Genomic DNA, 17,468 nt, shown 5'->3' with positions numbered 1-17,468 from the left:
TGAGACCAATTAGAGGTGTACTTTTAATTGAATACAGCTGTGTTTGCTTCTAAGGGTTGCACCTGCTCCTCACTGTGCTTAGTAATCTGTGAAATCTAGCCCAAAGAGGATTTTCTGAAATGGTTGGCTCTTGTATTCAGTGAAAGTAAAACATTTTTTCAGCCAGGCCTTGGCAAAAATAAGTAATGGTAAAATCTAGTATTTGGGACGAATACCAAAGCTAGGACTGTGTTCTCAGCAACGAAGAACATAACTCATTTATTCAATAAATGAATGAATAAATCAATGAATTTAATGTCGCTACATGACTAAAATCACTGAATTGCTGAAGGTCCTATCAGGCTGTCCTGAGCACACACACCCCCACCCTCACATGGGTGATTCTTTGACATTGCTTAGCCAGTAAGAGGTGGAGGCAGAATTTGGAGCCAGGTCAGTCTGACCCCAAAACCTGTGTTTTTAATTCAACATTATGCTGCATCCTTCACAAGATTTACTTTTGGATGCGTGAATCATTTATTAAACCTCCTTCCTTTCTATGACTGCCTGCAAACTTTTCCCTAGGTGGTTCATTTCAGAGTCCCTCCTAGTCATGCCACTCCTTGGATATAGCCTTCTGTTCCTAGGCAAGAAGTGATTCCCAAAGAGCCTCAGCCCTTGACATTTCAATTCTAGTTATAGCAGAAAGGACCAAGAAAATTTGCTGTCACTCTGGCCACACCCAGAGGCATCTTATCCCTCGCCCTCTGAAGGGCTGCAGGTCCTCCCTTTCAGTCAGAGAAAAAATTGACCAGTTGCAGGGAGGCTTGCTCTATATTCCACACCCTTGGCTTTCTTCACTGGCTGATGTAAGCAGGTGACCATATGTCTAAAAGGAGCTATGGTTTTCCTGAGGCTGATGCCCCCTGTGATATGCTGACCCACTGATTCTCAGTCTTTGCATTTTAATCAGTGTTTACTGTTGGGGGCTTTTGTTTGTTTGTTTTTCTCACCATCTGGGCTTTTTGCTAAAACCAGCTTTGGCTTAGTCACAAGCGTCCTTGGAAGAGGACTACACATTTGGCATGGTCCCTGGACCCCAAGATAGTTAAGATTGCTGAAGGCTCAGTGCTCTGATCCAAATATTGAAGTTAGCAAAAACTTAAAAGTACCTATGATTAATGAAAAATAAATAGAAGATAATGTGGACAAAAGGGATGAAGGCAAAAAAAGTTTCAAAGAAGAATTGCAATCCGTGGAAAGTAAAAGACCCAGAATAGCCAAAATAATGTTGAAAGAGAACAAAGTTGTAGGACTTATATTTTATTTTAAAACATACTACAAAGCTACAATAACCAAGATAATGTGGCATTAGTATAAAGATAGATATAGAGATTGATGGGTCAGAATTGAGATTCAGGAAATAAACCCTTACTGTCATCATCAGTTGATCTCTGCCAAATACGCAATGCTATTCAATGGAGAAAATAACAACCTTTTTAAAAATGGCGTTAGGAAAATTGGATATTCACATGGAAGAAGATTCCTTTAAACCCTTACCCCATACCATACACAAAAATTTACTCAACATGGGTCATAGTCCTAAATGTAAGAGCTACAACTATAAAACTCTGAGAAGAAAACAGGAGTAAAGCTTCTTGACCTGACAAAGATTTCTTAGATATGACACCAAAAGCATAAGCAATATAAGAAAAAAATGGTAAATTGAAATTTAAAATGCTTACACTTTATACAGTTAAGAAAGTGAAAAGATGAGTCACAGACTGAAAGAAAATATTTTTAAAATTATATATTAACTAAGGAGCTTGTATTCAGAATACGTAAAGAATTTTTACAACTCAATAATAAAAATATAATACAAATAACCCCATTTAAAAATGGGTCAAAGATTTTATAGATATTTCATCAAAGAAGCTATGCATGACCAGTAAACACATGAAAATATGCTCAAGAACATTAGGTATTAGAGAGATGCAAATTAAAACCATAAGGAAATATCTCTTACAACACGCATGAATGGCTACAATCAAAAAGACAGATGATAAGTATTGGTGATGATGTGGAGAAACTGAAACCTCATATACTGCTGGTAGTTATGTAAAATGGTGCAGCCACTTAGGAAAACAATTTTTCAGTTACTTAACATATTAAACATTAATTTACCGTATAACCCAGCAATTCCATTTCTATATACCTACCTAAAAGAAATGAAAACATATGCCCATACAAATGTTCCTAGCAGCATTATTCATAATAGCCCAAAAACTGGACCCAAATGTCCATCAACTGGGTAATGGGTAAATAAAATGTGGGATATGCACGGAATACTAATACACAGTGCAATACTATTCAGCAGTATAAAGGAATGAAATACCGATACAGGCTACAACATGGATTAATCATGAAAACATTATGCTAAGTGAAAGAAGTATACCCCAAAGACCACATATCGTATGGCTCTATGTATATGAAATGTCAAGGAAAGGCAAATCTGTAGAGAAAGTAGATTAGTGGTTGCCTGTGGCTAAGGGTGAAATGGGGAATGGCTGCAAGTGGACATGAAGTTTCTTTTTGGAGCATAGAAGTGTTCTAAAATTAGATTTTTTTTTTTTTTTTTTGAGACAAAGTCTCACTCTCTTGCCCGGGCTAGAGTGCTGTGGCGTCAGCCTAGCTCACAGCAACCTCAAACTCCTGGGCTCAAGCAATCCTCCTGCCTCAGCCTCCCGAGTAGCTGGGACTACAGGCACGCACCACCGTGCCTGACTAATTTTTTCTATTTTTAGTTGTTTGGCTAATTTCTTTCTATTTATAGTAGAGACAGGGTCTCACTCTTGCTCAGGCCAGTCTTGAACCCCTGAGCTCAAGCAATCCTCCTGCCTCGGCCTCCCGGAGTGCTAGGATTACAGGCGTGAGCCACCGCGCCCGGCCAAAATATATTCTTAAAAATTCCCAAATACATTGAAAAACTCAAAACAAATGGATACTTTGGATGCGTAAAATGGATACCTAAAATTAGATTTTGATGATAGTTGCACAACTCTGAATATGCGGCATACTAAAAATTATTAAATTGTACACTTAAAATGATTGAATTTTATAATACATAAATTATCTCTCAATGAGAGATTCGACTAGAAAAAAAAAATCAACTGGACATTCCAGAAATTAACAATATAGTATCTTAAATTAAGAACTTATTGGATGTTTTAACAACAGATTGGATCAGCAACAGGAAGGAACAGTGAGTTCAAAGTTAAGTCAACAGAAAATATATAAACTGAAGCACAGAAACAAGAAAAGTATTTTACGTGTGGATGTGTAAGTATGGGGAGATGTGTATATGTGAAATGGAAATAGTGGGGTGGGAGCGTTTCCATTTTCTCCTCTATAATTTTCTATATTTACCCAGTTTTCTCTTTCCCCTTTACAGTAAGAGCTGGGTGACTAAATGCCTGGAGGCTGACATCCCAGAGCACCAGTGCAACGGCTTTAAGAAGCGAGTGGGGTGAACGCGGCAGAAGAGCCGTGACGCCTCCTGCCTGGCCAGCCGAGCTCTCCCACAAACAGGCTGTTCCTGCTGCCTCTTCAAGACTTCATTTCCTTTCTGTGAAATGGTCGTTTTCAGTTTAAGGTCCCCTGTGTTTTAAGGGAGTAGCGGAGTGCTCAGGACTGCAGAAGCCCATATTAACCCATGAGGATGGGAGGGGAGGGACATCTACATATACACACACGTGTATTTGCGCAGTTACTTCTTTTGCGAAGGGGCCTCAAATCCCCTCTTAAAGGGAGAAGGGAGGTCTTCCATCAATGACACACACAGAAATGTGGGAACGACTAATTGTGACCAAACGGGACCCAGCTGGCCCACAGTCTCCTGGCGGTCACAGGACTTTGCCTTTTGCTCCCTGGGGCTGGAGATAGTGGGTGTTGTCTCACCCTCACTGTCATGAGGCCAGGTCCCAGCCCTGCTGCGGACATTGGACTAACTGGCTCTCCTCACTAACTTCTCTGGTGCTCAGTGTTCTTGCAATAAAATGGAAGCTGCTGGAAGAGGCTGGCCTGGCTTCGGCATGCAGAGGATAGGAGGGTGTGCTGTTGCAGGGGGTGTTGCCACAGGCAGATCTGGCAGGGCAGGAAGTGAAGGTAGAGGAGCGGGAGCAACCGCAGAAGCAGACACCACTCAGACAGCGGCCCAGTGCGGGCGCCCCGGGTGGAGGGCATGTCCTCCAGAGAAGACAAGTTTGGATTTAGGGAGAGAGAAAGGAAGGAGAATGGTGCATCCAGAGATGACAATGGAAGGGAAGGGGAATTTCGAAGAAAATGTGCATTAAGTTTCTGCTCCAGAGCGAGCAAGTGTCCCCAGGAGCAGGACGAGAGGATGGGGATGGTGTTGGGAGGGGGAAGGGGGAGAAGGTAGACAAGGCTTGAGAGAACTCAGCACTAAAAAATGGAGCAAGGAAAGGAAGCAGAGCAGCCTTGAAGAATTAGAATGAGATGGAATCTGCTGTGTGAGTTAAGACCAACAGAGAAGGACGGGGGTCACAAGGAAGCAGGGACTCTCCAGGGCACCTACCTTGGTCCCATATCAGGCTGAACGAGACTCTGCATTAGTTCCACGGACCTGGGGCTTCCTGACTGACAGGGTATTAGGCTGTGAGGTGCAGCACATTCAGCCTGAGTGTTTAAATGATCTGAGAGGATGAATGATACGGGATAGATCATGACTACAAACTAGAAAAAAAGCCACCAAAATGTGCAATCATGCATGTTTCTACCCCCACAGAAGGACATTATGGAAGAGGAGGACTAAAGGGGTGCTGGGAAGAGACTTTGTGCCTTGGGGGAAAGAGAGAGGGCTGGAAGTGATCAACCTTTGGTGATTTGATCTTTGGAGTCAAATATTCAGAGACTCTGCATGAAAACATGGGTGAGCGCTACGGATACATTTGGGCCAACCGGCCAGGAATTGGGTATAGATGTGGGTTGTTTTTAGTGTAAGAAAGAAGAAAATGATCAGCAGAAGGTACCAGATGCTGCCTGTCAGGTTGGGAAGTTTGGTTGAGATGGAGGGCGAAGGAGAAAATCCCACTAGAGCAGGAAAGGCAAAATACCATAAAGGGGATGATCTCTGGGAGAGAAGCCCTTGTCAGGGCAGGGTGGGATATATTAATCGTTTGAGAAACAGAGAGAGAGAAAACTAAGGAAGTGAGAATGGGGGAGTATAGTTTAGAAAGAGCCAAGAAGCAAAGTGAAAGAGGTTCAAGCAAAAGTAGGGGACCCGCCTCAACCCTTTCGAGGCGTGGACAGCATTAAGAGGTGAGGAGGGCAGATTACCTGGGGCCCAGGGAAGGCAAGTGACAGTGTGTTTCTTAAGGGAGCAGGAGAAAAGAGGAGGGAGGGCTGCCTGCCATGCCGAGGCAGCACAGAGAAAGGCAGACAAGCTGCGGTGCTGTGGCCCTAATGAGCAAGGACAGCTGATGGGGAGAGCTGAAGCAGGGAAAATGACGTTCCCAGGGCAATGGTGCAAGGGATCCCTTATCGCGCTCTCCCGCCCTGCCCTTTCCCACCCCCACCCTCCGCGGGCACACAAAGCTTATCTGCCATTGGGGCGTCCCTCACCGCCTGCCTGCACTGCACTTTGCCCTGGTAAGGGACTCTTGGGGTCACAGGCAGGAGAGTCACTGAGACACACGTAGGCTCCACTTCTGTACTTTCCTGGCTCCCTTACTGGCCTGTGTGCTGTCCAGGCCCAGCCGATGGAGTTTGAAAGAAAGATTTCATCCAGTTCTCAGTTTAGTCAATGGGTGAGAAGAGGTGTCAACTTATGTGGGGTCCGAAGCTTACATAGTTCCAGCAAAAGGAATACAAAATTATGTACCAAAGAAAATATGTATTTGTAAGAAAGAATAAAAAAGAAATCACAATAAATTACAAATATTAAAAAGAACAAGTAAGAAACATCACAAAATCCAGAAAAATAGCATAACATTTGAATTAATTAATTCCCTGGCATCCTCTGTAATATTTTCGATTGTGTCCTTGTGGCAGGCAAAATAAGGGCTGCAAAGACGCCTGCACCCCACTCCCCCGAGCACGTGACTGTGTTTCCTCGTGTGGCAGAAGGGTCTTAGCAGGTGCGATGAGGGTACGGGCCTGGAGATGGGGAGAGCAGCCTGGGTGATCCAGGTGGGCTCAATCTAATCACGGGACTTAAAGTTGGAAAAACTTTCATAGGTTTGGTGAGAGAAAGAGTTGTGATGTGGAAAGGGGTCGGATGCTAAGTTGCTGGCTTTGACTACAGAAGAAGGGGCTGTGAGCAAGGGATGCAGCGGCATCTCCACGCTGGGAGAGGCAAGGAAATGGATTCTCCCTCCAGAAGAAAGCCTCCATTGATTGGGCAGGGCTGGGACGGCTTGGCCCACAGTGGCCCCTGTCCTGCCTCTCCGCCGACCTGTAATTCTTTAATCTTGCCTGAGTGGCAGGGACTGTGGCTGCTCATTTTCCTTGTGGCAACCCTGAAGGGGGAAGAGTGGACTTTGGCTAGAAGAGAATGGGGTGGGCAGCAGGGTGGGGGTTTCAGTGAGATCCGATTTTGATAAAAGATCCATCAAATAACTTGTTTTGTTTTGTTTTATAGATAGGGTCTTGCTCTGTCACCCAGGCTGGAGTGCGGTAGCATGATCATAGCTCAGAGCAACCTAAATCGTCAGGGCTCAGGCTCCTGAGTAGTTGGGACTACAGGCGCGCACCACCATGCCTGGCTAATTATTTTTATGTTTTGTAGAGACAGTGTCTCGCTCTTGCTCAGGCTGATCTAGAACTCCTGGGCTCAAGCCATCCTCCCGCCTTGGCCTCCCCAAATGCTGGGATTACAGGTGTGCCCCACCATGCTCAACCCCACCAAATAACCATTTTTTTTTAAAAAAGACAGGAATCAAGGAATTATTTTGATAGAAAAAGGTATTACTGCCTCCCCTCCCACATCAGAAAAAGATAGGTGCATCACCTAAACTGCCAACATTTGTGAGGCAATTACAATTACGAGGGGACAAATGGTGTTCTGTGTGAGCGTTCACAGCCTCCCCTCTCTGTCCCTGTACAGGAGACTCTTACAAACATTCGCCCAGCCTGACCTTGCAGGAGGAGACTGCTCTGGAGGCCTGCACCACCCACAGCTGCCCTAAGAGGGGTCCTGGTTGGACCAGGCCCAGGTACCCAAACAAAGGGTCCATAGGCCTTCTGGGGCCTGTGAGGGGTGGTGTAATTGCTCTCCCTCTCAGGGACAGAGTAATCTGCTGACTCTTTCAGATCCTCTTCTGGAGAGTCCACACGTCGGGCAAACAGACAGATCCAACTTAAAGGACCGGCTGGCTGGACTGCTGCCTAGGGGGCCGCCATATTCAAAGGCACCAAAACAAACTAGAACAAACCAGAAATAAGGTGAATCATAGTTTCCTTTCTTACCAAAGCAGTCAACACCCTCAGGTGAAAATTTAAAACACTCCTTGACAGTGCAGACTAGTCTCTGTAGAGTCCCCCATCACACAGGGCGATGCCAGCGAACCACCGCCCCTAAGGACAACCTGCTTAAATTGGCAGACGGAGCCAGAAATAGAACAATATGTGGTGTAGGGCTATTTACAGGGCATGAGTGGACTGTCTTATTATCTAAACACTAAACATGCCTTCTAAGAAGTTGTGTGGTTTGGAAAATTGCACAGAGCAAATTACCTATTTTGACCATAAAGAACATGATACACATTTTTCATTAAAAAAAATCACTTGCCAACAAGCATATGAAAAGATGCTCAACATCATTAATCATAAGGGAAATGCAAATTGAAACCACAATGAGATATCACCTTACAAACCCAGAAACTAACAAGTGTTGGCAAGGATGTAGAGAGATTGGAACTCTTGTGCTCTGTTGGTGGGAATGTAAAATGGTGTAGCCACTATAGAAAATAGTATGGCAGCTCCTCAAAAAATTAAAAATAGAATTACTGTGTGATTCAGCAATGACTGCTGGGTATATAGCCAAAATAACTGACAGCAGGTACTTAAAGACATATTTGTACGCGTGTGTTTACAGCAGCATTATTCACAATCACAAAAGGTAGAAGTGGCGCCAGTGTCTATCAGCTGATGAATGGATGGACAAAATGTGGCGCATACATGCAATGGTGTATTATTCAGCTTGAAAAGAAGGAAATTCTGACATATGCTGCAACATGGATGAACCTTGAAGACATTATGCTAAGTGAATAAGCCAGTCACAGAAAGACAAATAATATATGATTTTACTTCTGTGAGGTGTAGTAGTCAAACTCAGAGAAACAAAAAGTAGAATGGTGGTTTCCAGGGGCTGTGGGGGAAAGAGAATGCAGAGTTGTTGTTTAATAGGTATAGAGTTTCAGTTTTATAAGATGAAAAAGATCTGGAGCTTGGTTGCACAACAATGCAAACTACTTGACATTATTGAAATGATTAAGGTGGTAAAATTTTATGTGTATCTTACTAGAATTAAGAAAAGGAACATCACTAAATAAACAAATGTTGATTAAATATTTAAAGAATATTGAGAGGGAAACCAAAATATTGGGCTGGCTGTAGTGCCCGTCTCAGTCCTGCCTTATATATGGTGGACAGAACACACGCAGAAGGCAGTACAGGGCCCAGAAGGCAGGGAATCAGCAGAAGGAAAGTAGCAACCATAGGTAAAAGCACTGCAGTGAGAATAAAAAGGTAACCAGATCAATGAAGCTATGTTGGATCCTGAACGACCTGAACTTTGAACTACATTTGAATCTTTGAGGCCAAGGTCTGTGGCAGTTGAGATTTTTGCCTCCCTTCTCTCCCATGCCTACTTCAGAATTCCTACTATTTAAGGTAACCTAGAGCCTGTTCTTATATCTAAGCTAGAGATTCTCCAACCTTAAAGTACATACAAGTCACCTGGGATGCCTGGGAAAATGCAGATTTCCCCAGGGGGTCTGGGTTGGCCTGGGCTCCTGCATTTCTGACAAGCTCCCAGGTGATGCTCAAGCTGCCGCTGTGCAGCCCGCACCTGGAGCAGCAGCACAGACCTGGGGAATCCAACCAAGCAGAGGGAACATCAGCTGTACACAAAAAGGCTGTGATGGAGAGACGATTGCATCAATGGGAATATCTTTATGGTTCTAGAAAACAAAGGAAATAGTCAAATAGCCATGAAACAACTCACATCATACATCGTTGTTTAAAGTCAATGTACACTTGAGGGTGAAATAGTCCCTTCCCACCAACAGCGTGGGGAGGACATGCAGATACATTTTGTTTTCAAATGAGTCAAATCAAAGCGCTTTGGAACCAGGTCACTGAGATTATGTGAAGGAAAGAGTGGACAACGTGAAGTTGGAGCAACAGAGTCTAAGTGAAAAGGGGTAAATAGTTAAAACAAAAGCATGATCTTAAGGATAGAAACTATTGGAGACAACAGGATTATCTCATATGTATATTTTATAATGTGAATATCTATTTACATATATACATACACACAGACATATATATGCATATGTAAATAGCAGAACTGGCCAGAGGGTAAAGAGGAGAAAAAAGCAGGTAAAGGAAAAGCAATATAAGAATACCGAATTTCTAAGACACAGGTGAGTGAAGCCTATGAAACTGTTGGCTTTGTTCAATGAAGGGAGAAGGCTGGTGACTTTAACTCACATTTATACGGGTTTGGGTGTTTACACAATGATTTCAAAATCACAACTTCATGTCTAGGTGTCTGTGAGGCGGGTGAGGTGGGGTGGGGAAGGCTCATTATTCCTTTTGCAAATGAGGAAGTTGGGGCTCTGAGGCGTGTCCAGGTTTACGAAGGCAATTAGTGACAGAGCCTCTTTTCTTTTCCCTTTCTTTTGATTCTTCCTGTAGTGTGAATACACTATTAATATGTAAGTTAAATTTTTATCACAAAAATTCATGGGGATAAAATGAGACCATATATTGAAATTCGTTTGAAACAAATCAAGTATTGTGAGCAAAAGTTTCCTCTTCATTGGCCCTGGCATGGGGCAGGCCTCCAGAGGAAACGCAAATAGCAAAAGTCACATTTTATGAATTGAAATGAGATAAGTCTGCTGCTATCTTCAGGCGGTCATAAATGAAAATTGGCCTTTGTGCTTCCTGGCGCTCAGTCATCAGATCCAAGAGGTCAGAACGTTTGTTACTAGCCACAGATCAAGGTTGAGAGCTGGCGTCAGTCTAAGTCACAAGTACCCCTCTGATTTAACTGCCTGTCTCTTACCAAAGCATGTGTAGAGCTATTGTTGCCTGTGGCTTGAGAGTTTGACTTTTTGTTTTGGAATTCACAGAGATCCAGGAGAATTATTTCTTGTATTACATGGGAGATTTAGATATGTCTCTTTATCTCTATTTTCTGTTGGATATTCAGTTTGTTACTTCAATGTTTCATAGAAGTTCAGGAGATGTCGCAGGAAACATTTCCCAGTCCCCTTCAAAAACACCACCTGGAAGGCCCCATATGCAAGAGGGGTTTCCCACACTCTCCTCGTGTGCTTCCAAGGTTTTGCTCAGGACACCAATATCTGAAGTGTAAGGACAAGAGTCTGATGGCTCCGGGTACAGAACATGGCAACCACACTAAGAATTTGAATTAATTTTGTCCCCATTCTCTGAATTTATTGTTCTTTTTAATCGTGGGTCTGCTTTCCAAGGGTCCTACTAGCTATCGGGTCATTTCTGCTTCCATCACTCTAGAGATGAGCTAACTAATTAAGCGAATCCATTAGCAATGGAAATAAGATGAGGAAATTAATAGATGCTAAAAAATGTTGACTAAAACTCAATATTCATTCATGATTTAAAAATTATTGGTTAACCAAGAGGAATAGAAGAGAACTTCATTAACTTGATATAGGATAGTTGCCAAAAAATTTACTACAAATCTTATTGAAGAAGCATTAGACTCATTCTCATTAAAGTAAAAAAACAGAGACGTTATTGCCAGTACTATGACGGAGAAGGTATTTAGAGAAAATCCTCCTGACACAGCACATCTAAAAATAGTACATAAGTTTTTTTAAATATTGTTTTTAATGTAGGATTGAGCTGGTAGGAAAGTGAGGGAAGTCTTGAGAAGCCAAAATTTAAAAGACTATGCTAAGCCTGGAAGAGTTATGAAAGGGGAGTCTATGATTGCCCTGGGGTTATCTAGATTCCTGGAGGCTTGGAGCCTTGGTTTTTTGGTTGTTGTTTTTTGTTGCTTTGTTTTGTTTTTTTTTTTTGAGACAGGGTCTCACTCTGTCAGCCAGCCTAGAGTGTAGCGGTGTCATCATAGCTCACTGAAACTTCAAACTTCTGGGCTTAAGCAATCTGCCTGCAGCAGCCTCCCGAGTAGCTGGGACTACAGGCGCCATCACACCTGGCTAACTTTTCTTTCTGTTTTTTGTAGAGATGGGGTCTCACTCTTGCTCAGGCTGGGAAGCCTTGGTTTTAATGGGAGAATAGGAGAAAAAGCCTGGCGCCTAAGCAGGGTAGGAGGTCAGATCATAGACTTCAGCATAAAATCGGGATCCCCTAAGGATGACATCCTCTGATGTATCACAGAGGGAGACAGGGCAATTCATGGCCTTCTCACCTTTGGCTCTGGGTGGAGAAAAAAGGAAAGTTTGTTTTGAGCATGCCTAACCACAATCCTGCAACCAGCTAAGTTTGGGTCAGAATTCATACTACTTGTACGGCCAATAAACCCCAAGTTTATGGTAGTCCCAGTTGGTTCTGTCCCCAGACTCCAGACAAAAGCAAATAGGTATGGAGGTAAACAGTTTCAACCCCAGCCTCAAAGAATCCCAGAGAGAAGGTTCTAAGAAATATGAATTCACAGTACAAAATAAAAATGAATTAAAATCAGGAACATGACAAGAATGCCTAGGACATCTAAGTATTTGTGAACAGTATCCCCTCGCAGTGTACAACCCACACAACTGTTTGCGTCAGCCCTGAGACTATCCTCTGTCATGGCTATTACTCAACATTATGCTGGAGGGCCAAGAAAATCCTCCTGACACAGCACATCCAAGAAAAGGTAATAAGACAAAAAATAAAGCTTTGTTAAGATTAGAAAGGAAGGAGCAAAACTCTCACAATATATGTTTGCCTGTCTAGAAATTCCAAAGGAATCAACTGATAAACTTTTATAACTATTAAAAGAATTCAGTAAGTTACCAAAATAGAATTCCTATACATCAGGGAAAAAAAATCAATAGAAAATGTAGAAGCTATAGTAGCTATTGTCTCAAGAAAGGAAATAAATACAAAAGAACAGAGTATCCAGAAATGGACATGTGTAAGTGGGAATCCAGTACATGATAGAGATAACATTTCAAATAAATAGGAAAAAGACTTTTCAATAAATGGTATTGGAGTAATTCATTAAAATAAGTTCCAGGTAGATAAAAACTTATATTTTTAAATGATAAAACTATTTAAAGAAGTATGCCAAATATCTTCATAATCTTGGAGATTGAGAAAGCTTTCTTAAATCAACCTCAAAGAGTAAAATCCATAAAGGGGAAAACTGACAAATTCAACTACATTAAAGTAACAACAATAGTAAAAATTTCTGTTGACCAAAAAATGATCTTAAAAAAAGTTAAAAAAAGTGACAGAATATTTATCACAAGTGTATCAAAAGATAGCATTGAGAATAAATCACGAAATTCTACAAATTAGTAAAAATCCCAGTATAAAACGAGCTAAGGAAATGAATGGGCAATTTAAGAAGAGGAAATACAATGACCAAGAGTTATATAAAAAGAACACTCGACCTCATTAATAATCAGGGAAATTGAAATACTGAAACAATGGGTTACCATTTTCACTCATTCAGTTGGAAAAAATAATAAAATATTGAATAAAAGCAAGCACTGTTTAGGGTGTGGAGGAACAGTAACTACTCTTCTTTGCTGGTAGGAGTATAAATTGGCACAGGCACCATGGAGGCATTTCAAAGTATCCGAAATTGAACCATATATATCTTATGTAGTAGCAATTCACCTTCTCAGTAGCTCCTCTAGAGAAACTTGTGCACGTGTGTACAAGTAGATATATACAGTGAGGTTCGTTGTTAAGACTGGAAAATTGGAAACAGCTTAAATATCTTTCAAAAACGAAGTGGCTAAATAAATTTAGGATTGTACACTGTAAAATACTATATAGCAGTTAAAAATAAGTGAAGCAGGGCACTATACAGATACGGAAAGTCTCCAAGTCATGTTGTTGAGTGGAAAAACAGAAAGAGAACAACATGACAACAAATATATTTTTAGTACATGTATGCATATATGAACACACACATACACAAAAACCTGGTCTAGCAGTAAATACATCATACTAGTTACTTCTGGGGAAACGGGATTAGGATTGGCAGGATAGCCAAAGGTAAATTTTATACTGCTTTTTCATTTCACAAGGAGCATGGAATCATGTATTACTTTATAATTTACAAAGTTAATACCTATAAAAAATAGCTTAGTTTTGTGGTTGTCTTATGTTTATTCCATAGTAATTTTTCAATAAGTTGATAGCTTTTAGACTAGGGATTGGCAAACTTTTTCTGTTAAGGGCCAGATAGTTAATATTTTAGGCTTTGTGGGCCATACTGTCTTTTTTGCAACTACTCATTTCTGCTGTTGTAGGGCAAAAGCAGACATATACAACACACAATGAACGAGCATGGCTGTGTTCCAATAAAATTTTATTTATAAAAACAATTGGTGGGCCAGATTTAGCCTGTAAGCCATAGTTTGCCAACCTCAGGTTTGGACTAAGTTTATTATATAACCAAAATGTTTTTTAAGTAAGTATTTTCGTGTACAGAGAAATAATCTTTCTTATTAACCAACTGACTAAATAGGTTGTGGCCTCTGAGGCCTCCTGGCCATATCGTTAAAGACCATGTGGAGGGGTCAGCGCCTACCACAGCCGACTCACTGAGTCAAGCTTCAGTGGCCTCAGAGGTGCTTCCTGGCCGAGACTAGACAGGAGTCGCCTTAAAGCGATGCCTCAGGCCATAGCCTCAGCCATGCTGGGCTGTGCGGTGGAGAGAAGAAGGACCTGGTGGCAGGAACATGCAGGAAAGACTCAGCTCTGTGGGACAAGATGCCTCCCCTCACAAGTAGAGGAAGCAAACTCACTGGTCCAAAGCTGACTCTGTGCAGGGGTGTGGCAGGGGCTCCGAGGGGCCCTGCTCTGAGGTGGCGAGGCCTCATGACTGTCCTTGGCTCTGGGGGCTGCCAGCGCTAACTCAACAGGCCAATAGGAACCAGGGCTGGGTTGTTCCCAGTTCCCACAGTCCCATGTGGTGGTATCTTCTGGGTGGGGGACTCCAGCCCTGTAACAGAGAGGGGCTGGTTGTATGTATGACTCGTGGGAACTCACGAGAGTTGGTTTCCACTATGATTATTATTCTAGGAGGCAAGGGCAGGACCAGGGAGCATCGGCAATCGGGTTCAATATTAGGCGATTGTCTTCATGCTTTTTTTCAACCTGGAAATGAGGAGACAGCAGCAAGGCCAACATGATCCACAACCTGCTACGATGCTGACCTCTCATGCAAGCTATATCTGTGTTCCCACACATCGTTAGCAAGGAACTGAGGGCAGTTGGCCCCCAGCAAAAGAGAAAGAAAGAAAAACCATACCTGCTTGGTGGGACCTTCTTTGCTCTGCCTTCTCCTTTGGGGTCCGCTTTGAACAATCAGGAGCAAGGGATCAATCAAAACATCAATACAGCTGAAGTAGCTGCCTCGTTAAAGACAGAAGTCTTGGCTTAGTCTTTGCTTTTCTCAGAAGGACACTTGGCTCACAGGGAGAGGCTGAGGCTCCACTGAAGTGAAAGCAGTGCTTCCTCTTCCCCTGCTATTCAGCTTATGATTTTCCCAGATACGAGCCAATCTTGCCTACACTTCAGTCCCAGCCAGAAGTAGGCACTAAGCGAGCCCCATTGGCACTCCTAAGTCCTAAGTCCAGCTCCTGATCCAGCAAATCAGCTGATTACCGTATTTACTCCCATTGTGCACCCCCTACTTTTTTCTCTCAGATGTCTTCATTGTGAAACACAGGAGAAGCAAAGGAGTGTGGCCAGTATCTGCTTTATCTAAGTAATTCCGAGCAAATTTCATGCATCTGAGGGTCTCTGGCCATTATTACTGGCAGCAGAGTTAATATGAACCCAGATCTCCTAACACTTCTTCCTTTATCTAAGCCGGCAGTCCCTGACCTTTTGGGCACCAGGGACTGGTTTCATGAAAGACAAGTTTTCCACAGACTTGGGTGTGGGGGGGATGGTGTCAGGATGATTCAAGCGCATTATATTTACTGTGCAGTCAAACCTCTCTGCTAATGATCATCTGTATTTGCAGCCGCTCCCCAGCACCAGCATCACTGCCTCAGCTCCACCTCAGATCATCAGGCATCAGATTCTCACAAAGAGCTCACAACCTAAATCCCTCACATACACAGTTTACAGTAGGGTTTGAGCTCCTGTGAGAATCTAATGCTGCCGCCGATCTGAGTGGGGGAGGAGCTTATGCAATGATGCCAGTGATGGGGAGCGGCTATAAGTGCAGATGAAGCTTCACTTGCTCACCTGCTGCTCACCTCCTGCTGTGCAGCCTGGTTCCTAACAGGCCACGGACCAGTACCTGTCCGAGGCCTGGGAGTTGGCGACTGAAGGTCTAAGCCACCTCCCTGGATAGTGTTACTTGACATGAAAGTGAGCAAAGTATTGAATTATGATGGTGCCCGTCCCCGGCATGGCTGTGGAAGAGGGAGGCAGGGGAAGGCAGAGAGAAACAGAGTGAGATGAGGAGCTGAGCACAGTTCTTAGGAGCATGGCCCCCGAGGCTCCGACCTCAGGACAGAAGGCTAACCAGGAGCAGGCACAGGGGACCACCCGAGGGCTCTGTCCTCCTCCAGGTCCTGCCAGGAGGAGTAGCCTCTCACTCTTCAGCCTAATCTTTCCTAGTCCCCAGCAGCTGCTCCCAAGTGAAAAGAATCCGCAAAAGCCCAAAGCTGTGGATTTCCCAGCATGTTTCCTCTGCTTGTTTTGTTTACAAGGATGCTCTAAGGCGTGTGTGGGGAGTGGAAGTAACTGCTCCTGTCTAAAAGTACAAGCTTCTGACAGCAGTAAAGCCACAACGAGAGAGGGAGGGGGAGAGAGACTGCTTGACTAGACAGGTGGAAAGAGAATTTGGGATTGCCAAAAAATTACCACAGTAGTCTTCCTATGAAAATCTGGACTTCCTTACACCTATCTCCTGCCTTAAGTTCTTCTTATTTTGAATTGCATGCTTTAATCCAGCCCTGGTGAGAAAAACAAAAATATCTACATATGATGTTTTGGTTTAGTTTTAATTAAATCAGTTTCTTCTCTTCTATCCAATTTGCATTTCCCAAGGGGTGAGGAGGACTGGAGTCTGGGATTTCCTGGGGGTTAACATTTCTAGGGGAGATGCTCGCCTTGCTCTTGCCAACCAGATGCAGAACAGGATGGCTCCCACAGCTCACTGCTGGGGAAATACTGCCACCAGTGGGGATTGGGACCCATGGTCATGGACCTCTTTTCTTCTGTCAGTCAAGTTTCTGATGGTCCACAGGGATTCTGCTAGGATTGGGAAGCACTGGATCATAAATCCCACTGAACGGGAGGTTGACTTGGGCCTTGGGCAAGGAGGACCTACAGTAAGTGAAATCCTGGATTTGGGTCTCAGCAGAAGCAGCCTGTCCAGTGTGCTCTGTGGGGGAGGACGGCAGGATGGGGCTCTATCTGCAGCCTGCAGCACCCCTAAGAAGCACAGATCAGAAGGCCATGGCTACAGCCGAGGGGTTGGGAAGGCTGGAAAGGACTAATAACTCACCCCAGGAAACTTTTATTTCCAAGATCAAAAATAGGCCTTTCTGCACTGACAGGCATTTCTGTGTCCAGGGAAAATAGGCATGACTCCAGCCCAGGTAAGGCACCTTGCCAGAAGTCCTTGGGTCATAGGTAAAATACATAGCTTTCATCATCTCTCAAATTCCTCTCTGTTAATATTAGGTATGGCTCTATATTGAAACAAGTTAAGAAAACAACTAGAAAATACACTCTAGTTATTAGGGACAGCTTACTGATGCCCCCAAGTGGGGGCCTGAGTCACCCTCAGGCTCAGCCGGGAAGTGGGAGAACTTTGAGGCCCTGACCTCCATTCTATACAAATGTGGAGCTCCTGAGCCGCTCATCAGAGAGAAGCAGATCCGATAAGCCTAAGGAGTTTCCTTAATGAGAATCCATTTAATGTTTTACCTCCCTCCAGGGAATATTCACATTTAGAAAGAAGAACAGAGAGCCAACTAAAGGAGGGAGGCACTGATGGTGTAAATTCAGGTGAAGCCTGAGGAAAACAGGTGTTTATCAACCCGTCA

The 17,468-nt window shown here is 43.3% G+C and overlaps 2 protein-coding genes across 2 annotated transcripts in view; both read right to left on the bottom strand.

Moving 5' to 3' along the window:
* The window catches only part of NR1I2 (nuclear receptor subfamily 1, group I, member 2), a 28,670-nt gene extending 13,711 nt beyond the window's left edge, over positions 1-14,959 (bottom strand). Inside the window, exon 1 of the mRNA XM_012642330.1 lies at positions 14,708-14,959. The gene's annotated coding sequence lies outside the window, so the exon portion shown is untranslated. The remainder of the gene's footprint in view (positions 1-14,707) is intronic.
* MAATS1 (MYCBP-associated, testis expressed 1) overlaps positions 10,456-17,468 on the bottom strand; it is a 125,470-nt gene continuing 118,457 nt past the window's right edge. Inside the window, 1 exon segment of the mRNA XM_012639500.1 lies at positions 10,456-10,592. Within this exon segment, the coding sequence (XP_012494954.1) occupies positions 10,456-10,592 (137 nt within the window).

The sequence above is a fragment of the Propithecus coquereli genome, unplaced genomic scaffold (genome assembly GCF_000956105.1).
Source record: "Propithecus coquereli isolate 6110/MARCELLA unplaced genomic scaffold, Pcoq_1.0 Scaffold10, whole genome shotgun sequence".
Classification (NCBI taxonomy): domain Eukaryota; kingdom Metazoa; phylum Chordata; class Mammalia; order Primates; family Indriidae; genus Propithecus; species Propithecus coquereli.
This window is presented reverse-complemented; position numbering and strand designations above follow the sequence as displayed.